The sequence below is a fragment of the Cucurbita pepo genome, chromosome 5, assembly GCF_057944985.1.
Source record: "Cucurbita pepo subsp. pepo isolate OVF chromosome 5, ASM5794498v1, whole genome shotgun sequence".
Classification (NCBI taxonomy): domain Eukaryota; kingdom Viridiplantae; phylum Streptophyta; class Magnoliopsida; order Cucurbitales; family Cucurbitaceae; genus Cucurbita; species Cucurbita pepo.
The window spans coordinates 18,436,786-18,460,853 of record NC_141802.1 but is presented as its reverse complement, the minus strand read 5'-3'; the positions used below and the strand labels follow the sequence as shown (position 1 = coordinate 18,460,853).

The 24,068-nt window shown below is 35.2% G+C and overlaps 3 protein-coding genes across 8 annotated transcripts; 1 reads left to right on the top strand and 2 right to left on the bottom strand.

Moving 5' to 3' along the window:
• Nucleotides 1–4,475: 4,475 nt before the first annotated feature.
• On the bottom strand, nucleotides 4,476–8,406 carry LOC111795167 (uncharacterized). Its single transcript, XM_023677443.2, has 7 exons — nucleotides 8,181–8,406; nucleotides 7,651–7,899; nucleotides 7,376–7,452; nucleotides 7,049–7,085; nucleotides 6,776–6,893; nucleotides 5,725–6,124; nucleotides 4,476–4,778 (listed from the first exon to the last, which is right to left on the bottom strand). Exons 2-7 carry the CDS (start codon nucleotides 7,871–7,873, stop codon nucleotides 4,584–4,586), a joined length of 1,050 nt encoding a protein of 349 aa, XP_023533211.2. The 5' UTR covers nucleotides 7,874–7,899; nucleotides 8,181–8,406; the 3' UTR covers nucleotides 4,476–4,583.
• A 1,756-nt stretch (nucleotides 8,407–10,162) lies between these two features.
• Nucleotides 10,163–18,489, bottom strand: LOC111796081 (plant cysteine oxidase 5). Of its 6 annotated transcripts, XR_015421167.1 has the most exons (10): nucleotides 18,383–18,489; nucleotides 17,399–17,703; nucleotides 16,473–16,618; nucleotides 16,174–16,321; nucleotides 12,264–12,467; nucleotides 11,973–12,174; nucleotides 11,790–11,828; nucleotides 11,582–11,656; nucleotides 10,469–10,515; nucleotides 10,163–10,397 (listed from the first exon to the last, which is right to left on the bottom strand). XR_015421167.1 is itself a non-coding variant. In XM_023678768.2 (6 exons), exons 2-6 carry the CDS (start codon nucleotides 17,499–17,501, stop codon nucleotides 12,050–12,052), a joined length of 726 nt encoding a protein of 241 aa, XP_023534536.1. In that variant the 5' UTR covers nucleotides 17,502–17,703; nucleotides 18,383–18,489; the 3' UTR covers nucleotides 11,842–12,049. The 6 variants fall into 6 exon arrangements, 2 of the variants coding, with proteins under 2 accessions (XP_023534536.1, XP_086980261.1); XR_015421166.1 differs by having other exon boundaries at nucleotides 10,163–10,515; XR_015421165.1 differs by lacking the exon at nucleotides 11,582–11,656.
• Nucleotides 18,490–19,651: 1,162 nt separating this feature from the next.
• On the top strand, nucleotides 19,652–21,220 carry LOC111795588 (multiprotein-bridging factor 1b). Its single transcript, XM_023678100.2, has 4 exons — nucleotides 19,652–19,922; nucleotides 20,196–20,279; nucleotides 20,733–20,815; nucleotides 20,905–21,220. The coding sequence occupies exons 1-4, from the start codon at nucleotides 19,781–19,783 to the stop codon at nucleotides 21,022–21,024; spliced, it is 429 nt and encodes a 142-aa protein (XP_023533868.1). The 5' UTR covers nucleotides 19,652–19,780; the 3' UTR covers nucleotides 21,025–21,220.
• The last annotated feature ends 2,848 nt before the right edge of the window (nucleotides 21,221–24,068 follow it).

Here is a 24,068-nt window from a genome sequence, read left to right as displayed (position 1 = left end):
CGACGGTGGAAGTAGAGGAAAAAAACTTGCTCGAGCTTATGTCGAGGAAGAGGAGAAAATATGACTTAGAAACTCATCAACATAGCTCGTAACTTCGAGAGAAGGGGTGCCTCCTGTACCTCCTTACAACAGGAGGATTGCAGTAATGAGTTTTAAACGACTGTTTACCAAAACCACAGTCTCTGTGACCCAATTCCCTCTCATTTCCTTAGCTCTCGAATCGGTTTTGTTCTTTTTTTTTTTTTTTTTGTCCAAATTCCATAAGAGCATTGCTAAAGTATATTTCATTACTAATTTCCTTTTCTTTTTCAAAAAGTCTTTTAAGTCTTTTTTTTTCTTGAGAATTATTGAAAGTAAAATATCAATAAAACCTACACTAATAAATTCTTTAAAATGAAGTAATAAATTATATTAATTTAATTATTGTAATAAAAAAAAAAAAAAAAGACTAAAATTATGGGAAAGTGTCCACATAAGCATTTATGATCAGGTAGTTAGGTGTATTATGGCTTAGTTTAATTGTCATAAATTATTGATAATTATGCATAAAGTCATCACCTAATTTGCTTTAAAGTCAAATTTATATATGGATTATTATTGTATTTATATATTTCTAAGTTAATAAAAATATCCCTAAATTTTATATTTTATCTAACTTTAAAAAATTTCAATAATATTTTTAAAATTTTAAAAAATCTAGAAAAAATCTTTATCATTAATTTTGGATAATATTATATCAAACATACCTTTGAACTTAAAAAATTTCACTAAAAAATATATTTGTAACGTTTTAAAAAAAATAATCATAAAATTTTAAAAGTAGCATTCACACCCTTTACTATTATAAACAAAAAAAATTAAAAAATTAAATATATAGACAAAAATCGTCTATCAACACTTTATAGATTATCTATCAATGTTTTAATGTTATTTTAAGAAGTTTATTAATATTTTTGAAACGTCAAAATTAAATTTTTTTTTTTGAAGTTTTTAAAAATAAGTTGAAGGGTTAATGAAATTTTTAAAAATTTGAGTATTTTTAATTAAAGGTAGTTTTAAAACCATGTTAAAAGTTTTTGAAATAAATTATTAACTCTTTAATCCAAAATTAATAATTTTAGATCTTTTCAAAATTTAAGAATATTAATAAAAGTTTTGAAAATTTAAAGTTATTTTTTATTGGTATTTTTTAAAATTATTTTCTTTTATAACTTTTTAGCATAGTTGATATGGACAATAATATTATTTTTTAATTAAAATTTTTGTCAACTCATAAAAAAAAATATTTCCAAAGTATTTTATACATTTTCCAAAATAAAATGTTTTAAAATATTATTTTCTCAACTTCAGTTTAAAAAATTATTGATACATCAAATGATAATAGTTTAATTTGGTTTGATTTGGTCAATAACAATAACTTCTCCAATTCTCCTATGTTTTAAAAAAATATTCTAATTAATCAAGACTTTTTGGTCTCCTTAATTTGATCAAATATATCTTTTAAGCTATTTTTGTCCATAAAAATGATTAAAAAAAAAAAAAAAAAAAAAAAAAAAAAAAAAAAAAAAAAACCTTGAATGGAACCGAACGATAATAGGTAGAACGAGGTACAAAAACGCTTCAATTTATATATCTCTTCTTTACTCGAACTCACATGTCTGTCAGCTTTTCGGCTCATCGCTTGCATATATTATCTTCCTTAAGTTTTTCCTTTCGAGCTTTCCCTCAAGGTCTTAAAACAAGTTTGTTAGGGAGAGGTTTCCACACCCTTATAAGAAATGTTTCGTTCACCTCTCCAACCGATGTGGGATCTCACATTTTCACTCACACGCTTTCAAAAACATTACAATAGATCACTCACACGTTTAACCATGAAGTTCTGTAATTAAGAAACGAAAAAAAGAATATGTACCTTATTAATATAAGTTAAGCATTTTTTGATCACGTTTATTCAGATATGATATCTCGAGCGTCACAATCTTTCGTGTAATAATTTAATGGAGAGGAAAATTCACATGAAATTTAACCTAAGCCTTGTGTAGCAAGAAACAGTGACGCCATTATTAAGAATTAATGGATATTTTCTAGGAAGCTTCATCTACGATGTGAGGCAGTCAATATAAATGCAGGCTGTGTGTACAAATTTATAAACCAAGAAAATGGGCAGGCCAATTCTTGCTGCTGCCGCCGGCGGCGGCGGCGGCTTCCAAGATGTCACCTTGGTGAGCTCCGGCGGGCTGTTTTTGCTTTCAGCCATCCTTCTATCTATCTCTCTCGTATCAATGATCATATTTGCTTGCGGCAACTCTAATGACCCTAAAAGAAAGGACGGCGGTGGAGGTTGCGGTGGAGGTTGCGGTGGTGGCGGTGATGGTGGCGGAGGGGGTGGCTGTGGTGGAGGCTGCGGTGGCTGTGGAGGTTGATGTTGATGTCGATATCGATGTTGAAGTCTACGTTTTATTCTATATTACATATATTATATGGACGTGTAATTAACTTAATTTGTATTAATTTCATGTTCGATTAGCGAAGAAAAACCTAGTTAAATATACGACGAAGCTACAAAAAGGAGAAAAAAAAGTATACATGACAGAAATTCTTCGTAAAGTTGGTCATGATGACAGACGTTATTTTAAATAAGTTGACTTACAACGGTGATATTGTCTTAAACAAACCAATCCTTGTTGCCGCCCGTAGTGGCTTCAGAGATGTTAGCTCCGACAGGCTATTTTCGGTTTATGTGATTTTCGTAGCCATCTCTCATATCAACGGTCATATTTTCTTGTGGTGACCGGTGACCTAAGTAATTCGAATAGAGTCTACAACTCAACCCAACCCAACCTAACCCAACCTAACCTTTTATTTTCGAGTTGGTTTGGATTGGGTTGAAAAAAATTCTACTTATCCACCGTACATATTATATGAATAACTAAAATCTCATAAAATTCAAATACAAAACCTTTACAATTCAAAATGCATTACTAATATCGATAAATTGGTTGAGCTCTCGGTTGGACAGTAACCCTATTTTTAGATTTACCCGACTAAAAAAAAAAGTCTAATTCGCAAACGAAACCAAAATTTATAATTTTCCAAAAATTCAACCGAACAAAAAAAAAACTAACCCAGTCCAACGTTATGGTTTGAGTGAGGTAATCCAAGTTGGTCTGTTATTAAGTCATATGATCTGATACCCCGACAAACCAAGTTTGTACCCCAAACGTCAACTTAGAATTAATCCAAATGGGCTAATATATATATATATATATATACTTGGTTGTTTGACAATGTCCACATGAATAACTTAATGTTTAGTTGCGTTAGCATTTGAAATTGCACCAAAGTTTGTTTGGAATAATCTATAAATACCAACTTATAATGAAAAATCATGTAAAATTTGAATATAATAAAATGGGAAGGCCTGTTCTTGCCTCCCATGGCGGCGGCCTTGAAGATGTCGCCGTCGTCAGCTCCGGCGGCTTCTTTGTACTTTCCGCCATCTTTATGTCAATCTCTTTCATATTAATGATCGTTTTTGCTGGTATGAACTCCGATGATTCTCAAAAGAAAGCTGACGTGGCAGCTGGAGGCGGAGATTGTGGCTGTGCTGCCTGTTCTGGCTGTGTCGACTGCTACGGCAGCGGTGGTTGTGACGGCTTTGGCGGAGGCTGTTTTTAGTTATTGTGCTTATTTCGATTCATGTAATGTTTACCAAATAAAAGGCAATGTTATGCAATGTTCTTATAGTTTCAATGATTTTAGACCGATTCGGTTCGTTTTCAAATTAGTTCTTGTGAGATCCCACCTCGATTGGGGAGGACAACAAAACACCCTTTATAAGCATGTGGAAACCTTTCTCTAACAGACGTGTTTTAAAAACCTTGAGGGGAAGCCGTAAGGGAAAGCCCAAAAAGGACAATATCTGCTAGCGGTGGGCTTGAATCGTTACAGTTCTACTCAATTCGATCCGGTTCAATTCGTTTTCGGTCTAGTTTAGTGCATTCTAAGTTAGTTTTCCTTCTATTTCAGCTCGTTCATGGGGTTCTCGAGTTGTTTTAAGTAGGTCAATTCATTTCGATTCAATGTTGGGATATAGAGCATGCAGACTATTGATAATAAATATCTAGTAGAGATATATGGTAGATATTCATATATAGTAAACCGAAACCATATATGTACCCATTTTCTGTATGTTATCTGGTGTACATATTTGAAATCATCAATATAAACTTTTAGCTAATATTTCTCATTGCATTTTATCTCTCCTGCTTTTTGTGTTCATCTCGATCGAGTGTGTGTTCTTGTGCGATCCTAACATTCAACTCGTTTTCGTACTAGTTTAATGCATTCTAAGTTGGTTTTCCTTCTATTTTATAGCTCGTTCATGGGTTTTTCTCTTTGTTTTGAGTAGGTCAGCTGGTTGAAAGATCTTAAAATTTTACCAAAACAAGATTATTACAAAATTGCATTTTTGAAACATCGAAAATCGAAGATGAAGAAATATTAATGTAAAATTTTTGCATTAAGAAAAAAAAAATGAAGATGAGAGGACACAAGTACTTACAAGATCTCACTCCTATGCCTTATAATTTTGCATGGTCAGATCCTAAGTACTCAGCCCATGATGTTTGTTTACAATCTTCATCTTCCTGTTGTCTTGGTGAAGAGCTAGACAGTGATAGAGAAAGTACTGTATTGATCTCTTCTTCTTTCTTATCCTCATCGTTCATCGCCATCCCGACACCATCTTCGAAGCTATTGCGTAAACTCAACCGTAGCTGCAAATTCCAAACACGAAATCTTATTAACATAATGTTCGAAGTTAAGCTGTAATAGCCTAGATCCACCACTAGCAGATATTGTCCTCTTTCGGCTTTTTCTTTCAAGCTTTAAAATGCGTCTACTAGGGAAAGGTTTCCACACCCTTATAAAGGGTATTTCGTTCTCCTCCCCAACCAAGATGGGATATCATAATCCACCCTGCTTTAGGGCTTAACGTCCTCGCTGACACTTGTTCCTTTCTCTAATTGATGTGGGACCCCGTCAAATCCACCCCCTTTTGGGGCCGCGTCCTTATTAACACACTGTCTCGTGTCTACTCCCTTCGGGGAACAGCCTCCTCACTGGCACATAGCCCAGTGTCTAGCTCTGATACCATTTGTAACAGCCCACCACCGCTAGCAGATATTGTCCTCTTTGGGCTTTCCCTTTCGGGAGGCTTTAAAACTAGCCTGCTAGAGAAAACTTTCCATACCCTTATAAAGGATATTTCGTTCTCCTCTCAACCAATGTGAGATATCACAATTCACCCCGTTTCAGGGTCCAGCGTCCTCGCTGGCACTTGTTCCTTTTTCTAATCGATATAGGACCCTATCAAATCAACCCCTCTTTGGGGCCCAGTGTCCTTACTGGCACACCGCCTCGTGTCTACCCCTTCGGTGAACAGCTTCCTCGCTGGCACATAGTCTGGTGTCTGGCTCTGATATCATTTGTAACAGCCCAGATCCACCGCTAGCAGATATTGTCCTCTTTGGGCTTTCCCTCTCGGGCTTCCCCTCAAAGCTTTAAAACGCGTCTACTAGGTAAATGTTTCCACACCCTTATAAAGGGTATTTCGTTCTCCTCCCAACCAATGTGGGATATCACAAAAGCGCTTAAAACGTGAGCTCAAGATTACTTTTAAAGACAATTATAAGCCAAATGCACTGAAAGAAACAAACTTACATCGGTCGAGGGACGGTCAGGCTCCATAGGGACGTGGGAGGAGGGCGTTGGAGGGTGAAGAAGATCGTGATCGAAGCTTCCGAGTTTGTTGGAGGGTCGAAAGTGATCTTTTTGAATAGTAATATTATTGTTGTTGTTGTTATTGATACGAAAATGGTGTCTAGAAATGATCTCATGGGGTGGCCATTTCTTGTCCTCAAGGAAGCGGCTTGGCCTAATGGGTGTGGTTCTTGATATTGCATTAGCCACTTCATAGATATGAGAGGTCATCAAGTTGGTACCCATTTGAAAGGGAGGTGGCCTCTCGTTACATAACTTCTCCATCTTTGAATTCTCTGTTCTCCATGGATTAGAACTTGCCCTCATTGCCAATGGATCTATTGCTTCCCATTCTCCAAACCTAACATTTTAATTTGACACACAAAATACTCGATTAGGGTTTTTTTCTGGTCGCAATCCTTCCACAAAAATTTGGATTTGATCGTAACAGTCTCTCCAGCTCAAGAGTTCGACCGTCTCGACACGTATAGCTTAACAGTGAACATTTTCATTAAGATATGCTCCGTTTTAAAAAAAAGTGAGTTCATAACAGAGATATCTATTTAACCCTTTAGGACTTATATATATATATATATATATATATATATATATATATATATAAATAAAAGTATACACTTAAATTTGAGTTCTTAGAAATTAGGTTTAACATTATTATTATATTTTTGTTTATAAAATATTATTGAATTTATTAAGATGTTTAATATTTTTAATTGAAACTATATCGAAAGATGGAAATCATCCGTAAAATATTTTTTTAAAAAAAATATAAAAATATGAGAAAAATTCTCTGTTAGGAATCGGATCCCTACGAAAGATTTCTGTTTAAATCTTCAGAAAAATAAATAGAAAATTTCACGAGAATAAGAATTGAAATAGGAGGCAGGGACGGGAACAGAGAAGGCTTCTCCATCCCGATAGACATCTCTAGCTCGAAAACGACCGATTAGAGAGAGTATGTTAACGTTAACGTTAACGGGTAAATGAAAATTACCTCGAAGAGTTAGGGGTTAGGAGATGGGGTCTGAAGTGTCCATGGTGATGGTGATGGTGATTCAATCTTTGGTACATTTGCACAATGTGATTTCTACCAAACATTGTCTGAGACAAAACTGCAGATTATAATAACATATCAAAATCATTGTTCATAAAAATTCAGTAATTTAGAACCAAACAAAAAAAAAAAACATATTATTAAAACATATTTTTCCACGAAAACCTAAGAGAATCCCAGCTAGCTAGCTGGCCACTGATTAGAAACTCTTACCTTGTCCAGACTCATCCAGCTTCTTACTTCGATACATCTGCACTCACAAACCCAACATTTAAATCCATAATAATAAGTGCTATGAATATTCATCGACTCTCGAAAAAAAGTAGAAGAACGGGACCTATTATAGGACGTATAATGCATTCAGACGATGATCTGTAATACTTAATAGTTCAAAATTTCTACCCCGAGCACATGTAATGGGAATATCGGCAGTCAAGTAAAATTCAATCCACGAAATAATTTGATTTATAAATAACATCGTCGTAGTAAAGGGAGAAAGAGGACATAAGCGTTGTGAAATCGATGTCCGTGCATGGATACCTGCAAATGACTCTTTACATGGGCAATGCTGAGCCCTCTTACATTCATCAACTGAAGAACCAACTTTGGAGTTGCTCCTGAAAATTATCCATTCAATTTCACGAAATCAGCTCGACGTTTTATCGTTTTCCGATCAAAAAACTCGAAAATAAAAACGGGTTTGATAACAATTTAGTTTTTTAGTTCGACAAACATAATTTTTAAAAAGTCAAATATTTATCGAACGGGTTGAAAGCATTTGTTTAAATAGGTCAAGAATTCGAACTCGATCTTACGTTCTTGTCCGCCGAGTCGTTCAACGGCGTTTACGAAGGCAAGATGAAGATCAGGAGTCCAACGAAGCCTAGGCATTTTGGACCTTGAATATTTTCTAACACCGCCACTTCTTCTCTGATCCTCTTCTTCTTTCTCCTCCTCCAAGCTTCCATTGTTGCTGCTCGAGTTCTCTTCATCAATGGCTGTGGCTTCCTCGTTCAAATCAAACCCATTTATCATCATTACTTTCACTTTCTCTTCAGATTTTCCTGAAAAAAAAAAAAAAAAAAAATCAAACTAGAATTTGTTTAAATCTCTAAGAACATAAAACCCTAGAAACAACTAGCTAACATGAAACTTTTCAAACCAAATTTAAGCTTAAAAAAACGATCAAAACAACAAAAAAGATCAAATTTTGAAACAAACCCAGATGAGATTTTCATGATTTCTCTAAAGATTCGTCCATCAAAAGATCCACCGACAACAAAAAAGTTCAAAAATTAAGCTATGAAAAGATGAACTTGAAGAGATCCAAATGAAAGAAACTCACCAGCTGATGGATACAGATTGAGACACCCTTTAATGTCTGTGAATCATATTGGTTAGAGAGAGAAGATTTGGAAATGTTGAATGAAAGTTGTGGGTAGAGAGAGTGACAAACAAATACCAAAATATTCTAAGGGTATCTGATTCAATTGATATAAATAAATTTTTGAGGACAAAAGAGCTCAGAGGAAGACAATGGTCGGATGCCCAACTTGATTGATTATAAGCTTTTATTTTTACAATTTAAGTTGTTGTTGTCAAAATTTGGCGTAATGATATGAACTTCTATAAATTATTAATTTTTTTGGAAAAAAAAAATAAAAAAATTGGAGTGTCAAAAATCATGTGATCTCTAAAGCCTTTGTTTTGTTACTTCGTTCTCCTTTGACAGCTTGTCTTTCTCTTTGTCTTTGTCTCGTGATAATGTTTAATAGTTGACCTCTGCAACTACAACACTCTCCCATCTGTTTTTGTCTTTAAACATCCAATTTTTATTACTCTCTTTGTTCTACCTCATTCGTTCGTGTAAAAAATTCTCGTAGATAGTCCCTATGGTAAGGACGTTTTATTGGAATTTTAGAAATTCATGAAACTAATTCTTACGTTTAAAATCATAAAGATTAAATTGCAACTTTGTTAAAGTTGTTTGGGACTAAATTTGCACTATGGACGACTTTCGAGGTTAGTCTTATCAATATTGTAACGTGGCTTTTAGATTTTTTTTTTTTTTTTTTATAAAGATTTTAATATGTAGTTGTGATGAATTTAAATGATGAGTTTTCGTTAATTAAAAAGGTATTGACGTTGATGTAGAAATCTAGATGAAGGGTGTGCATGTGCTTTAGCCGTAAATTTATTTAGTTGATATAGAGATAACCTGAATATGAAAAACTAAATATTGACGTGGTATTTGTCACATACATTCCTGTACTTCATTAGAGTCTGAAGTGATGCATTCATATGAAACTTAGTTTAGTGTTGTCGGTGTTTCTCTTTGGATTAGATCATTCTCGAACCATTCTAGTATGGGAAGGTCAAGTCAGCCGTGGATCAACTTGACTCTCCAAAGTATGGTTTCCTAGGCTCATTTGGGCACCAGGGTTTGATCCATTGGACTCGAGCCCTAGTTAAACCTCGTCAAGAAAATTCACACGCTTCCCTTTGCTCAGTCTTCAATGGAGACAAAAGTTTCGGTGTAGTATTAAAAATAATAACCCGCATGGGTCTCGAGTTAAAATTCAAACCCAATAATATTAAAAATATAAAATTTATCCTAAGTTATCCATGAAGATGAAGATGAAATGAAAAAAAAAAAAAAAAAACTATGTAATAAAATATGTATGTTTTATTTCTTTTCCTGTCCAAGAATTTACTTTCCAAAGCATCTTCTAAAGAATTTCAACATTTTGTCTTCACACAACATTGCATAAAGACCACTCCCTATTTGTTTATTATTATTTATTAGAAAAAAAAAATGCTGTCTGAAGATAAATAAATAAATAAATAAATAAATAAATAATATTTCCTATTAAAGGATTAGGTTTAGCTACAAGAGACCTAATTTTGACTTGGATTTTTGTGAGCTTAATTATAAATTTAAACATCTTATTTTATTTTATTTTTCCAATAATATTAAAAATATAGATATTAATTGGTATAAATTGTTAGGGGGGGAGAGGTGGGCGTTTTGTATTTAGTTCATTAATGAAAGACAAATATTCATAGAATTAAATTATGAGAAAAGGAATTGGGAGTCGTGTGGGTGAATAAAACAAGGAATAATTTCATAATTTCATGATCTCTAATAAATATTTAAAACAGATTAACAATGTTAATTAAGATTAATTACTAATTGGGTGATTAATTAAGGCATCAGAGTTGACATTTTTCTTCATTTTTGGTAGTAATTCAGTACAGTTTCCAAGCGACAAAGGAATCTTTTTTGAGAATCAAACCCTAAGCTTATCAGTTTTGGCAATATCTATATATACATAATATATATATATATATATATATATATACACACTTCCAACTTGGAATTAAGATTATACAGAGTGAAGATTTGAATGATTTTGTTCTAAATACTTAGCTGGATCTATAACCCTTAATTATATAATTAACTAATTATTAATCTAATCAAGTCTCGATCATAATATCCCATATTGCCCATGCATATACATATAATTGATGTTTAAAACTATTAGTCTGTTCCTGTGTAAACCTGCCAAGACTCGGTCAGTGATTTGTCATTAATCATTTTCCTTATAAATCAAGAACAAAGATGGGACGTACCTTCGATCAAGAGTCGAAATTCGAATCCCCACCTCAATATTGTTGAACTAAACAAAAGAAGGAGAGAACTTAAAATTATAGAACAAAATAATAACGATAATAAAAAAACGAGAGTGAGACGTACTTATACAAATAATTTGTAATTTAAACTAATAATTGGGATATTAAATGGAAATGAATTATTATTGAAGACACTAATTTAATGGGGTAATAATTTTGTGTGGAATAATATCTGATTTAAGGATGATTATTGATAGGGCATAATTTTGAAGAGAGAGTGTGTGTAAGATGTATAAAAAAGGAATCTAATTTGTGAGCATTGGCAAAAGAGCCGCCGCAAACAATGCCATTTTGTGAGATCTCAACACACAGAGAGTGTCAGTGGCTTTGTATTTTAGAATGTCAGTGTTGGAGATCACATGTCCATGTTTTATGGAAGAGAAGGATCAATTAGCTTCCTCCTCACCCCCTTTTTTACCAATTATATCTCACCAAAACTAAACCCCTAACCTCTCCAATTTCACCCCTTTTTTCTTTTTCTAGTTCTCGGTTTAAGATCTAATTCTCGGTTCTCTTTCTAGTTGGTAATGGTTGGGAGAGGAATTCCACATCGACTAATTAAGAGGCTAAACATAGATTTATAAGTAAGGATTACATCTACGTTGGTATGAGGCCTGAAAAACCAATAGCAAAGCGCACTAATGGAGGAACTACTACAACTATGCTAACAAAACCTCCCGAGATCTAGCTTATACAAATTAGTATTGGGTGTGCTTTGTTGAGTTGTGCCTAGTGAAATCAACTCTATTTTTTCCCAACAGCTTTGTAGGAAGTAATTACTAGAAAAAACTGTTCTCTTTTTGTGGCCAACTTAAAAGTTCACATGAACTTGTCTCGTTATAGACTATTTAAGACACCAAACACATGAAGGAAGCAATCTTTCCAGGCCAAACTGATCATCCAGAAATGATTTCTAGCTTTACTAGCATTGTAATGAGTTCCATGTGCATTCTAAGAAGAAAAGGACTACAAATGAGAAGGCCAATAAATCTCAACAATAGGATTAGCAATCTAGTTGAAAGGCTATAGCCTAGTTGCATCTTAGTTTTTTACCTGCTGAAAGCAACGGTGTGAATAAACCCACATGACACCCCTGAAGCCAACTTTTCCACCAGAAATTTCTAATACCTACGAGAGTGTCATATTCTATTGGTCTACACAATGATTTTGCCAGTGTAAATATATATATTTTTTTTTCATACACATGGATCTCACATCGTTCTTAAAAATATGATAGCGTGACAGATAATAAATGAGTTACCTAGAAATTCTCCTCCTCCACCCAAAACATAATCCATTCCTGCATAAATATATCATCAAACAAAGTGAGGTAGATAAATGAAAAAGGTCAATTAGGTGCAATGCAACATATGCGCAAGCCAAATATATCCAGCTAAGTCGAGTCAATATCGCTATTTTTAATGACTATGAACAGCCCATATACCGGAATTTCGCTCAATCATTCATAGTTAGAAGATGCAGTTTTTCAAATGCATGCTACAGCTAAAACAGGAATACTGATCAAGTTCTAATCACAGGTCCCTTGTACAGCCCTCTCCGGATCACTAAGTTGTCGGGAGGTTGATATTCCTCTAACCATGTCAGTTCAGAAACTGAAACTCCATCTCCATCCAATTCAAGATCACCTAAATCCAGTAAGAAGTGTGTAAGCAACACCAAGAATTAAGAGAGATGGTATTACAAGTTGTGGATTATAAATCACAAATGAAATTACCAGGAAGATCCTTCCTATGAGACTTCCGGAAATAAGTACAGTGCCGTCCATGTTCTGATGAATAAGGGGGAGAAAGGATGTCAAAAATAGCACAAGGTGTGATGGCCTTGAAGCTATGGATATTGCCTCCACTTGTAGGATATAGAATAGTGGTTGGAGTAGGTGCCGTCATTTCTGTATCTTTTACAAGCGTTGCAGGTCGAGCTGTGAGGACACCAATTAAAGTTAGCATATAAATCTAAAAATGGAAATCAAACAATTAAGAGCATCTACCTCGAGAGTAATGGAACAGGGAGTTGCAAAAATTGACCCTAAACAATAAAGTTAATAGAAGCAAAGTTTCTAGTCTTATCATCTTGCTCCAGCAAACAATCTTATATCTTTATATAATCATCTAGTATCAAGCGTGAAAGTTCATCCACTAAATTTAGTTTTCAGAAATCTGGGCCCCTAGTTTGGATCCAAGTAAAACCATTGAGTATATATCAATACCAATAAGTTTTACATGACTTTTAAGGCATTCCAGTAAGTCTTGGTCACCACAAAAAAAAAAAAAAAAAAAAAAAAAAAAGAACCAAAAAGCTTTTCTTAGCACCTACTAGTGATGGCATCGTTGCTGGGAATGTGTTGATTTGATTTATATAATTGTTTTAACTCTTAATTTGACTAGTTTTCAATTTATTTTAGATGTTTCAATGGGTTTTGAACTCTCTTTTCAGTACTTAATAGAATTCCACTCACTTTTATCTATTAAAATTTGGCTTTGTACATTTGTCCTGCATTAGCCTACATAAATCAGGCTGAATAAATGGCGCAGGTTTGAAATGTAAAAATTAGGGAAAAATTAATTAATATCCCTAAATTTTAGTGGCTGCATCAATAAAAATCTTAAAGTAAAAATTGTACCAATATAATCGATAAGTGTATCACTTAGTCAAATGTTAGTTTATACATGTGCAAAATTAGAACTACATCCATTAAACTTTTAAACTTTTATAAGTGGATCTATTTAAAACTCTATTTCAAATAATTGACAATTATCAAATGGGAGTCTAGATTAAGTCTACACAGACAGGTCTCAATTGATTCATTTATGACAATTTACAAGTTTAATTCATAGAATTATAAGTTTGCACACATGTAAATCAACATTTTATGAATAGAATCGGACAGGCGTATAAATTGATATATTATTAAAGTTAAAGTTTATATTGACACAATTACTATTTTAAAGTTTTTTATTGATACAACCTTGAAGTTAAGGGGTATGTGGAAGCTGGCCGAGATCATACCCGAGCCTTCCACTTAATCGAAATCCACGAACAATTAAGTTAGGCCCCCATTTTATCGAGAAAATTGAGAGAAAGCTTTCAGCATGGGGATCCTACTTTATCTCCTAGGGAGTTAGACTTACTTTTCTCCAAGCCACACTCACCGATCTCCCAATTTATTACCTCTCAATCTTTTAACATGCCTCGAAAGATAGTTAATGAGGTGGAAAGACCTTTCGGAATTTTCTATGGTAGGGGTCGGCCTCTGGATCCAGAATCCATCTTGTGAGATAGGATAAAATTCTTCTCCCCTTGAATAAAGGTGCTCTTAGCCTTCATTCATTGAAAGATAAAAATAGAGCGCTCCTTCCAAAATGAACTTGACAATACAATAATGAAAAAAGGTACTCTTTGAAAGAAACTTATTAATGGTAAATATGGTGCTACAATCCACTTGGAATGGTCTTCATTAAACACTTCAAAGGATCCTTCGAAAATTATTATCAAACGCCAAGTCTTTGTTATTAGTAGACTGGGGGAGGTGGTGCATCAACACCTTTATGGACAGCCCCCTGGTTAACCAATACTCCCTTGGCTTCACAATTCCCCCTCTTATATAGGCTGACTAGGTCACTGTCAAGGATGTATGGAACTCACTATTATTTCACTGGGATCTTAAACTTGATCAGAATTTGAAGGATGAAGAAGCCTCTGAATGGGCGTAGCGAGAAGATTCATGGATTTGGTTGTCTAGCGCACACGGTATTTTCATCGGCAAATCTCTCACGTCTGACAATTCCAGTGAATACTGGAATCATCTTTGGCTAGAGCTATTTGGAGGCACTGGTACCCAAAAAAATATTAAATTTCTCTTATGGGAATTTCTCATTCCACCATCAATACCAAGGTCTCTCATTCCACCATCAATACCAAAAACTTGTAACAACCCACTCCTAGGATTTGGATTAGGATTCGAAATCCAGATTCAGAGCACCTGATGGCCCCAACATTCCCCTACATTCCCAACGACATGGTCAGTTACCTACTTCTCGCTTCTAAGAGTGAAAACTATCCCCATAGCCAACATAGGTCCTTTTAACATGCTTCGTCCTCACTCACATGCATCTCGCTTTGGCACCTAATGGCCCTGACATTCCCCTGCATCCCTTGCGATATGGTCAATTACCTACTTCTCGCTTCTAAGAGTGAACACTATCCTCACAGACCAACATAGGTCCTTTCAACATGCTTTGTCCTCACTCACATGTCTCGTAGGAAAATTCCCAAGAGGTCACCTAACATAAAATTGCTCAAAGCAAAACACGATTAACCATGAAGTTCCTATGATTGAGCCACCGAAAAGGAAGATGCACCTTATTGGTATAGGTAGTAACTTTCATTTCCTTTAAACCTTTCTTAGTCATCCTATTCTCAGGACCACTTTCATTTGGATGTGGTCTCAGTTCATTCATGTAACCCTTTATTCGCGTGTCACATGCCTACGAGTTTTTGCCTTGGTTTATCCTTGAACCACATCTTACTAGGAAAATATCACTCTGATGCCATTTGTAACGACCCATGCCTAGGATTTAGATCAACATTTGAAATCCAAATTTGGCACTTGATGGCCCCAACATTCCCCTGCATCCCCTACGACATGGTTACATTACCTACTTCTCCCTTCTTAAGAGTGAAGACTATCTCCACAGACAAACACGAGTCCTGTTAGTATGTTTTGTCCTCACTCACATGCATTCCAGGAAAATTCCGATGAGGTCACCCAACATAGTTAATAGAATTGCTCAAAGTAAAGTACGCTTAACTATGAAGTTCCAATGATTGAGCCACTGAAAAGGAAGATGCACCTTGTTGGTATTGATAGTAACTTTCATTTCATTGTTGGTATTTAACTCCTCCAAAAATGTATGCCTTATGAGCCGATCTCCCCCAGCTGTGCTCTTTGTGTAAAGCCAATGAAGAAACTCAAAATCACTTGTTCACTAAATATTGGAGCATAATTCTTAGTTCCTTTGGATGGATAACGGTTCTTCCGATGGATTGAGAGATCTCCTCAATCACGTCCATGTGGTCCATCCCTTCAAAGAAGCCAAAGCTACTCTTTGGATGAACGTGTCTTGGGCTTGTTTTTAGGGATTTTTGGGGAAATAAATCAAAGTATGTTCTTCGATAAGGAAGTTCATCCGAATGTTTTCTTTGATTTTGTTTGTTATTATCCTATCTGAAGTTCATCTGGATGTTTTCTTTGATTTTGTTTGTTATTATCCTATCTCTTGGTGTAAATTGTCTAACATCTTTGCTTCATATAGTTATGCTTCCTTTTTAATCAACTAGAAATGTTTTTCGTAGTTCTCCTGGATTTTTCATCCCTTTTGTAATTTTATACATCAATGAAATGAAATTGTTTCTTATCCGAGTAAAAAAGTGAAGGCATGTTTTCCCTTATCAAAAAAAAGAAAGGTATGACTATGCTAAAAGAGTATACTTCATGAATTGGTTAATACAAGGGAGAATTAATGGTAACTTCCATTTACGCTTATTCTCTAGGCATGTGTAGATAGAATAAGGAAATCGACAAAATCAAAGCCAGGATGGGATGACAATAAGTAATAGTAACAAACCTTCGGAAATATCATCAAGTCCTGGAAAATCAAACCAGTCATATGACTTGACGTGTAAGGAACCATAAATTAGTTTGCTCAACACCGTCATTCCAGGATGATTATGAAAAGGTATGATAGAAGTTGGAGGCATACAGAAAATACCTATCTGCAAAAGAGTTCATAATAGGAATTTCACTTAGTCCTTACCATCCAAGAATAAGTCTAGTTGTTTTCCAATAGAAAAAGTCTTTAATAAATAAGTAATTATCAAGGATTTTACTTCCCAATGATAAAATGATTGGAAAATAGATGCTTACGGAGAAGCTATCACACTCATGCAAATGCAAGTATTTAATTGGTGGCAATGGTTGCCGTCTCCCATTACGTTCCTGCACAGGTTCCTGCCAATTACGAACGACTTGCGCCTCCTGTTCAAGACCTACATCAGAGGGCTTGACTTTTTCTGCAATCAAATGGTCTATGATTAAATGTGCAAAACTAACAGCAAAATAGGCAATTGATGGGCACCTAACGCATGATGCAACTTTCAAAGAAAATGAATTTTAGAAATATATTTACCATGTTGTGAAGATGAAAACAAAGATAGTATCACTGAACTTCTTTTTTTTTTTTTTTTTGGTTTACTCCACTAACATATCTAATGTGTTACATTAACCCTCCTCACTACGACCCATAAAGTAAATCACATGAACCATAAATAGCAGCATTGTATTTCCGATATCACTTCAAGCCATTAATGAGATTACTCGAACAAATGTATTTCAAGCTATGCTTGTAAGTAATTTCATTTTAAGCCTAAACCAAAGTACTTAACCAAACAGTAAGTGTGTTGCATGCCCCATGTACGATGCATGGCTTTCAGAATCACCATAATACTAACAAGTTAAAACTCCTAAAACCAGGAAATGCAGAATTTCACTTGGCTCAATGGGACTCAATCCACTACTCGAAGTAAATGTAAGCCAATTGGACTTGTGGTCATGCTAACACTAAAATCTAAAATTAACCAATTCATGAAGTAATTGTAGAACCTGTGCATTAAAAACTCTACAGCCTGAATTCTGATTATCCTATAATAGTTATATCACTGAAGGGTTCCAAAGACAGTGATAAAAAGTAAAATCCATTTCATGAAACATCCTAATTAAAATCTTGATTGGTCAAATAAGATGAGACAGAAGGATTAGTTCAAAATTGGATGTAAACTGAAATCATATCATACCTAACATGGCACGAACTTTTTCGAGGGCTTCTTCCGACACGGGTCCATTAGGAGACAACGCAGATTTACAAGTATTATAGAGTCTCTGTATGTAATATGGCATGACGCAAAGACGATACCAACTTAACTGAGAGGACTGAAGCCCGAAGCCAGTAAGCTGATAACGTCTTTACAAGACGTTTATCAACTATAATGATGATAAAAACTATAACAGGATGGTAACTCGAACTTATTCTGCATACGTAGCCAACAGCAATAGATCTGCATGGCAGTGGATCCTCTCTTTTAACATTACTTATCTGCCCCTAAAAACGAAAAAAAAAAAAAAAAAAAAAAAAATCGGCTAAGTTCGAAATAGAAATACCAGCTCAAGAGCATAACAAGAGTTATTAAAACCACAACCATCCACAGTACTTCCACGCGTAAAGGAACAATAAAGTTCGTCAAGTAGATCATCAACTTTAGAAACAGGATAATCAAATTGAGTTATTCACTGCATCAATTATCACTATCGCAGCTAAGATAGTGCAAGAAAAACTAAAGAATTAGGAAACTAAACACCGTGGTTCTTCGTTTTCCGGAAATCAATAAATCATATCCTAAGCACGAACCAGATGTCTCGAGTACTCCATCATATTTCAAGAACCAATACAAGTGCGATATAAAGAAAGAACAGTGGAAAACAGTAAACATCTTGCCATATGAACAATTAGAAAACCTCATCAAGGAGGAAAACCAAATTCTGATGAAGTAGAGAGCAATTAAACGAACTAGAAAATGTGAAATTCAGTCGGTAGGTAAAAGAACAAGAATCGAAGAGAAAGACGGATTAAAGAGCACAGTAGTAGTATAATTTCGAGCATCATAAACTTACAGAACCATAGTCTGAAAAGGCCAGCCAAGGGAGCGAGGAAAGCGAAGGAGAATAGTGAGGAAGAGATTTAGAAAGTGAAAAAAGAAGGAAGTCGTCGGAGGATTTGGTACCTGAGGAGCTGCACCGAGCTGAGAGATCGCACCCAAGCTTAGAATCAGAAGAAGGAAGACGACGGAATGGCTTTATATTACGTCATTAATACCGTTCCTTTTTCATTATTTTTTATTTTTTTGCCTGGACTCAATTTTTATAAGATATATTTTTAAAATTTATGTTAATTAAATATTTAAAAATAAATAAAATATATTTTACATTTATTAAAAATAAAAATTTAAACAAATTTGATGTTGGTTTCGATTCATTATTTAAATTAAAAAAGATTTATAACCAAAACAATTAATTTTATTTCAGAGAATGTCCGCTCGATTCTACCCTCAAATATTTTTAATTTATAAATAGTTTTAAGTTCAAAAATAATATTTTATTAAATAGATTTTAAAATTCTAATTATTGTCGATACTAATTATAAATTCATTTTAAAAGTTAATTAATTCAATTTTAAGTATATTTTTAAATGGTTTTAATTTATGCATAAATTTTCAAAATGTCCATTTTAGTCATTTGTTAAGGAGTGAGTGTTGTTTTACTAAATTTTCAATTATATTTTGTTCTATTGGTTACATTTTCATCATAATATTACACTCAATAATTTATTTAAAGTCATTTTTATTTTATATTTAAATATTTTATTCTATACCGATTATCACATTTTAAAGGTTTAAATAAAAGTTAATTATTTTAATTGTGAAAAATAGAAAAATCATTTGACTTTAGGCCTAATCGAGCTACACGAGGCTTGTTTTTCTTCAAATGACTAGCTTTTTTTCTCTTTGTTTTTCGAGTCTAACAATTAAAACGTTGTCCAGTCCTTCTTTTGTTGTAGAGTGGTCTAATCTATGGGCATAGTCACTCTCGTCTCCCCACTGAGTATCACAAATCTTACTACAAGGAGAATATGTTGTGACCATAACGTTGCAACTTCCAGGCATGCAAGGGCCTAGACTAAAGTATGACCGTGACACCCAACCACGCGAGTGCTCAATGCTTGGTTCGTATGGCTTTAACCGAACATTTTAGTGTTTACTAAAAGAAAATAGATTTATTTATTATAAAAATAACAAATTTGAGGGTAAATTGACAAAAAAAAAAAAAAAAAATGTTTTGAGAATTTTCAACGTCTTACCTAATATGGAAATGACAACGATGGGCTCGAAAAGGAAATTGGAAAACCGGTGGTTCGGATAATACGGGAACCCGATTCTTTGGACCCGCGAGACCGACGTGTTTTTTTCTTAATTGTTCATCACGCGAATGAGTAATGGCGTGAGTTGACTGCGTGCCCTCCAAGCTATCCAGACGTTTTTATATGGCCGACTAGAAGTCCCCAAGCCAGATTCTGCGTACTATCGAGCGAGGAACCTCTTGGAAAGGAGAAAAGGAGACTAGAAATGGCTGGAATCGTACCACTTTCACAGGATTGGGAACCGGTGGTCCTCAGGAAGAAGGCACCGAACGCGGCGGCCAAGAAGGATGAGAAAGCCGTCAATGCTGCTAGGCGAGCCGGGGCGGAGATTGAGACCATAAAGAAATGTGCGTTCAGTCTCCTTGATTTTCTTATTGAAACTCCAATTGCTGTGTTCTTGTTTTTGTTTTGACATTGAACTCTATTTTTGCGGGAGTTGATAACTGTTGAGTGGGGATGTGATGATAATGAGTCTTGGGAGGCCACTGGGATTGGCTATGTCTATCTGCTGAGCCCCCTATATTTCCTCATGTTTGTTTAAAACTCATAAGGAGTCTGTTTTATTGAGTAAAATACTGGATTGGATTGCATTGCAATGATACTTTTCTTGACTTTTGCAGCTGCTGCTGGCTCAAACAAATCTGCTTCTAGCAGTACTAGTTTGAACACCAGGAAGCTTGACGAAGAGACTGAGAACCTTACTCGTGAGTTCTTCTGATATTACACTTGCGTAGCATAGTTGGATAAATTTTATTGTTTTCCCTGGTTTCATAGCGTTATATGTATACAATCTCATTTACTTTTAGGACTTTTAGGAGTAAAAGCTTGTGTGATCACCCTTTGATTTTTGCAAATTGTACTTGTGAAAACAAGTTCCTTACCATGGTTTAGTCATTTTTTAAGGAAAGATTTGAATGGTTAGCCAAAATTTGAGAACAAAACTACTTATTTTAGGTTTCGAAACTTAGTCAGATTTTGAAAGTGTTCCTAAAAGTAGATAACAAAACAAAGAAATGAATAGGACCTCAAACAATTCTAGTTAGACCAAGAATTTTAGAAAATAATGAATAGATCAAAGACTTACGCGACACTTTTTGAAGTTTAGGAACCAAATAGATACATATTATTTTGTTAACTATGTTCTATTTCGACCCTAGATGACCGAGTACCAACTGAGCTGAAGAAAGCGATTATGCAAGCTCGAACGGAGAAGAAGCTTACTCAGTCTCAGCTTGCTCAAGTATGTTTGTCCCACACTCTTGTTGCTCGTGTCCCCTATTCTACGTATGTGTTAGTGATTGCCTGATTTATTTTTTTCATCCCCTGTAGCTTATTAATGAGAAGCCTCAAGTTATCCAGGAGTATGAATCTGGAAAAGCTATTCCAAATCAACAAATAATAACCAAACTTGAGAGAGCTCTTGGAGCAAAACTGCGTGGGAAGAAATAAATAGTATCTAGAAAGTTAAATATTGAGTTCTAGATAAGCCTTTGCTTGAACCATGCCCAAAAAAATTCATACCCTACCATGGTTTTAAGTGTAATTATATTTGACCATTTTCGTGTGCCTGTATAAGTATTGTTGCAGTGTCTTGGTAAGTTCTTACCTGGAAATAAATAAACATCATGCCTGTCATGTTGCGTTAGTTTCTTGATGTTTTGGGTGCACTTTCCATAGCAGAATTAAGCTTATTTGAATTAGATGGTAAACAATCCGATTGAACTGACCTAGACAAGGTTGGTATTGGTCTGCACATATATCCTCTTCTTGACTGGAATGGGCCATAATAAATTGTCAGATTAAACCGTTCATTGGTCCAGTTTGGATGTGAGATCCCGCTTTAGTTGGAGAGGGAAATGAAACATTCCTTATAAGAGTATGAAAACGTCTCTCTAGTAGACGAGTTTTAAACCCTGAGGCTAACGGTGATACGTAACAGGCCAAAGTGGACAATATTTACTAGCGATGGGCTTGGGTTGTTACAAATGATATCAGAGCCAGACACCGAGCTGTGTGCTAGCGAGGACGTTGGGTTCTCAAGAGGGGTGGATTGTGAGATCTCACATCGGTTAGAAAGGGGAACGCAACATTCCTTATAAGGGTGTGGAAACCTCTTCCTAGTAGACACGTTTTAAAATCGTGAGGTTGATAGTGATACATAACGGGCCAACGTGGACAATACCTACTAGCGTCTAGGGATGGACTTGGGCCCTGACAATACACACCCCATAACTCCCCTATCCCCCCTCTGATTGAAAAGATTAGTCCAAGATCGAGCAGTTGTAGCTGCTCATGCTGTTGCAAAACTGCACTAGGGAAGGGATGGAATGGTGTTGGCCCAAATTAATAAACATGGTTCTCGTTCGTTCAGTGATATAACTGATCTCTCCCTAGTTTGAAACCAACTCTGAAAATCTTGAATGCCTTCTATTAGCTTTACCCATTTTACCTGATACTAAGAAAAGGGCTCTCCATACTCAATATTCTATAGAGATTGCCTTTTACAATAGCTTCTTGTTATAGCCAAGTGTTGTTCGAAGCTCAAACTAAAAGTAATCTTGTCGTGTGAGGCATAGCATAGGTTCTCTTTGGCATTGAATAATAAGAACAGAGACTTGATAAGGCATATGTTCCCTTTGCCATTTCTGACACCTAGAGATGACATTAACCAAACAGAATAATCAAAACTCTCTGCCATACCCTTCATTTGCTCGCTCCTCTCCTTTTCATGTTGAGCCGTTGAAGGAAAAAGAGCTGAGTGCTTGTTTTTATCCCCAAGTTGTCTACATATTCTTTCCTTGATGCGTGAAATGCGCGAAAGGCCTAACATTCTAGGCTGCTTAAGGAAATTCAAGGCATTAAAATAATTTACGCCTCTCATCTTCCAAGCCTTTGAGGCTTTAGAGGCTTATGTTGAGTGGGCACCAAGTTTCTTTTTCCCTGAAATATGGTAAGCTTGAAGTTTTTCCTATCATCTACCAATAAACTAATCATCCACCTTTGTACCTTAAGTTTCCTAAAAAAATCAAGACAAAAAGTAGTTTATAATAAGTTTTATTCATTGAAATGACATATTATTGATGTATTTATCAGGTATCTGAGATCCCACGTCGGTTGGAGGGAGAAGTGTAAAAACTTTTCTCTAGTAGACATGTTTTAAAACCGTGAGGGGAAGCCCGAGAGGGAAAGTCCAAACAAACAATATTTGTTAGTGGTGGGCTTGGGCTGTTACAATTGGTATCAGAGTCAGATACCGAGCGGCGTGCCAATGAGGGTGCTGAGTCTTGAAGGGGTGGACACCTAGTGGTGTGCCAGCAAGAACGTTGGCCTTAAAAAGAGGGGGGGGGGGGGGGGGAGGGAGGAGAGGTGAATTATAAGATCTCATATTGATTGGAGAGAAGAACGAGCGCCAGCGAGAACGTTGGGCCCCGAAGGTGGGTGGATTGTGAGATTCTATATCGATTGGAGAGGGGAAGAGGGGTGGATTGTGAGATCCTACATCGGTTGAGGAGGAGAGCGAAACATTGTTTATATAAGGGTGTGGAAACATTCCCTAGCAGACGGTCTTTAGTTCATACATAATGATTAAGTCTTGCAGATAAGAACCTTTTTATCCTATTTTGACAGATGATTATAGGAAGAACAAATCATTTCAATGCATGTGAAGATTTCAAATTGTGGAATTTTTAGTCAAGGTAATCAAAATATGCACATCTAATATGGTTGACATGTTCTTTAATTCATTCTAACAAAGTGGTACCAAGAAGAGTAGCACATGGGTCCATTTTCCATGCATTAGGCACATGGAACGCATAATGAATGGGCTCCTCTCTCCCTATTTTCTAACATTTTTGCATCCAAATTCTAATTATTTCAGGTGCTCCCTTTTCTCTAAATCATTTTAATATCATACATTTCGAGTGGAATAAAATAAAATAATACACATTTTATAATATAAAACTTCAAGAATATATGCCCTAATTGGTTCATTTTGGTCCGTATACCTTAAAAATATCTATTTTAATCTCTATAATTTGAAATTGTGTTGATTTTGACCATTTTAGTGTGTTGTTTTGAGATGAATAAGCTCTATGCAGTAATTTTAGTTGCGGGGCAGGTCAAATACAGATATTTAATGGCTTCTTTCCTTAGCGTGGTCATGAAAGTTTTCTTTTGGTATCTTCTAACCTGAGTTAGGTTGATGTCCCATTGATATTTTCAATGTGGGTCTAAAAGCAACTCGAATAATGAAACCACAATTGGTTACGTACGCTTAGTAGAAATATCGAAGAAAAACTCTAAGAATTATGAAATGAGATTAATCCAATGCGACCCAATCCAAATTTATGTAGTAGCTAGAGGCCTCCACACACTTATAAAGAATGTTTTGCTTCTCTCTCCAATCGACGTGTAATCTCACAACTCACTCCCTATGAGAGTCATCGTCCTCGCTGGCACACCTTCCCGTTGGAGAGAGAAATAAAACATTTTTT

Bases quoted from the DNA above. Each gene is read 5' to 3' on its own strand.
- LOC111795167 (XM_023677443.2), bottom strand. From the start codon at position 7,873: ATGATGATAAATGGGTTTGATTTGAACGAGGAAGCCACAGCCATTGAT. The intron at 7,453-7,650 runs GTAAGATCGAGT...GATAATTTTCAG, and splicing joins ACGACTCGGCGGACAAGAAC to GAGCAACTCCAAAGTTGGTT. The intron at 7,086-7,375 runs GTATCCATGCAC...TTGTGAGTGCAG, and splicing joins ATGTAAAGAGTCATTTGCAG to ATGTATCGAAGTAAGAAGCT.
- LOC111796081 (XM_023678768.2), bottom strand. From the start codon at position 17,501: ATGCCATATTACATACAGAGACTCTATAATACTTGTAAATCTGCGTTG. The intron at 16,619-17,398 runs GTATGATATGAT...ATTTGATTGCAG, and splicing joins AAAAGTTCGTGCCATGTTAG to AAAAAGTCAAGCCCTCTGAT. The intron at 12,175-12,263 runs GTAATTTCATTT...TACTGGATTTAG, and splicing joins TCATAGGAAGGATCTTCCTG to GTGATCTTGAATTGGATGGA.
- LOC111795588 (XM_023678100.2), top strand. From the start codon at position 19,781: ATGGCTGGAATCGTACCACTTTCACAGGATTGGGAACCGGTGGTCCTC. The intron at 20,280-20,732 runs GTGAGTTCTTCT...TTTCGACCCTAG, and splicing joins AGAGACTGAGAACCTTACTC to ATGACCGAGTACCAACTGAG. The intron at 20,816-20,904 runs GTATGTTTGTCC...CATCCCCTGTAG, and splicing joins CTCAGTCTCAGCTTGCTCAA to CTTATTAATGAGAAGCCTCA.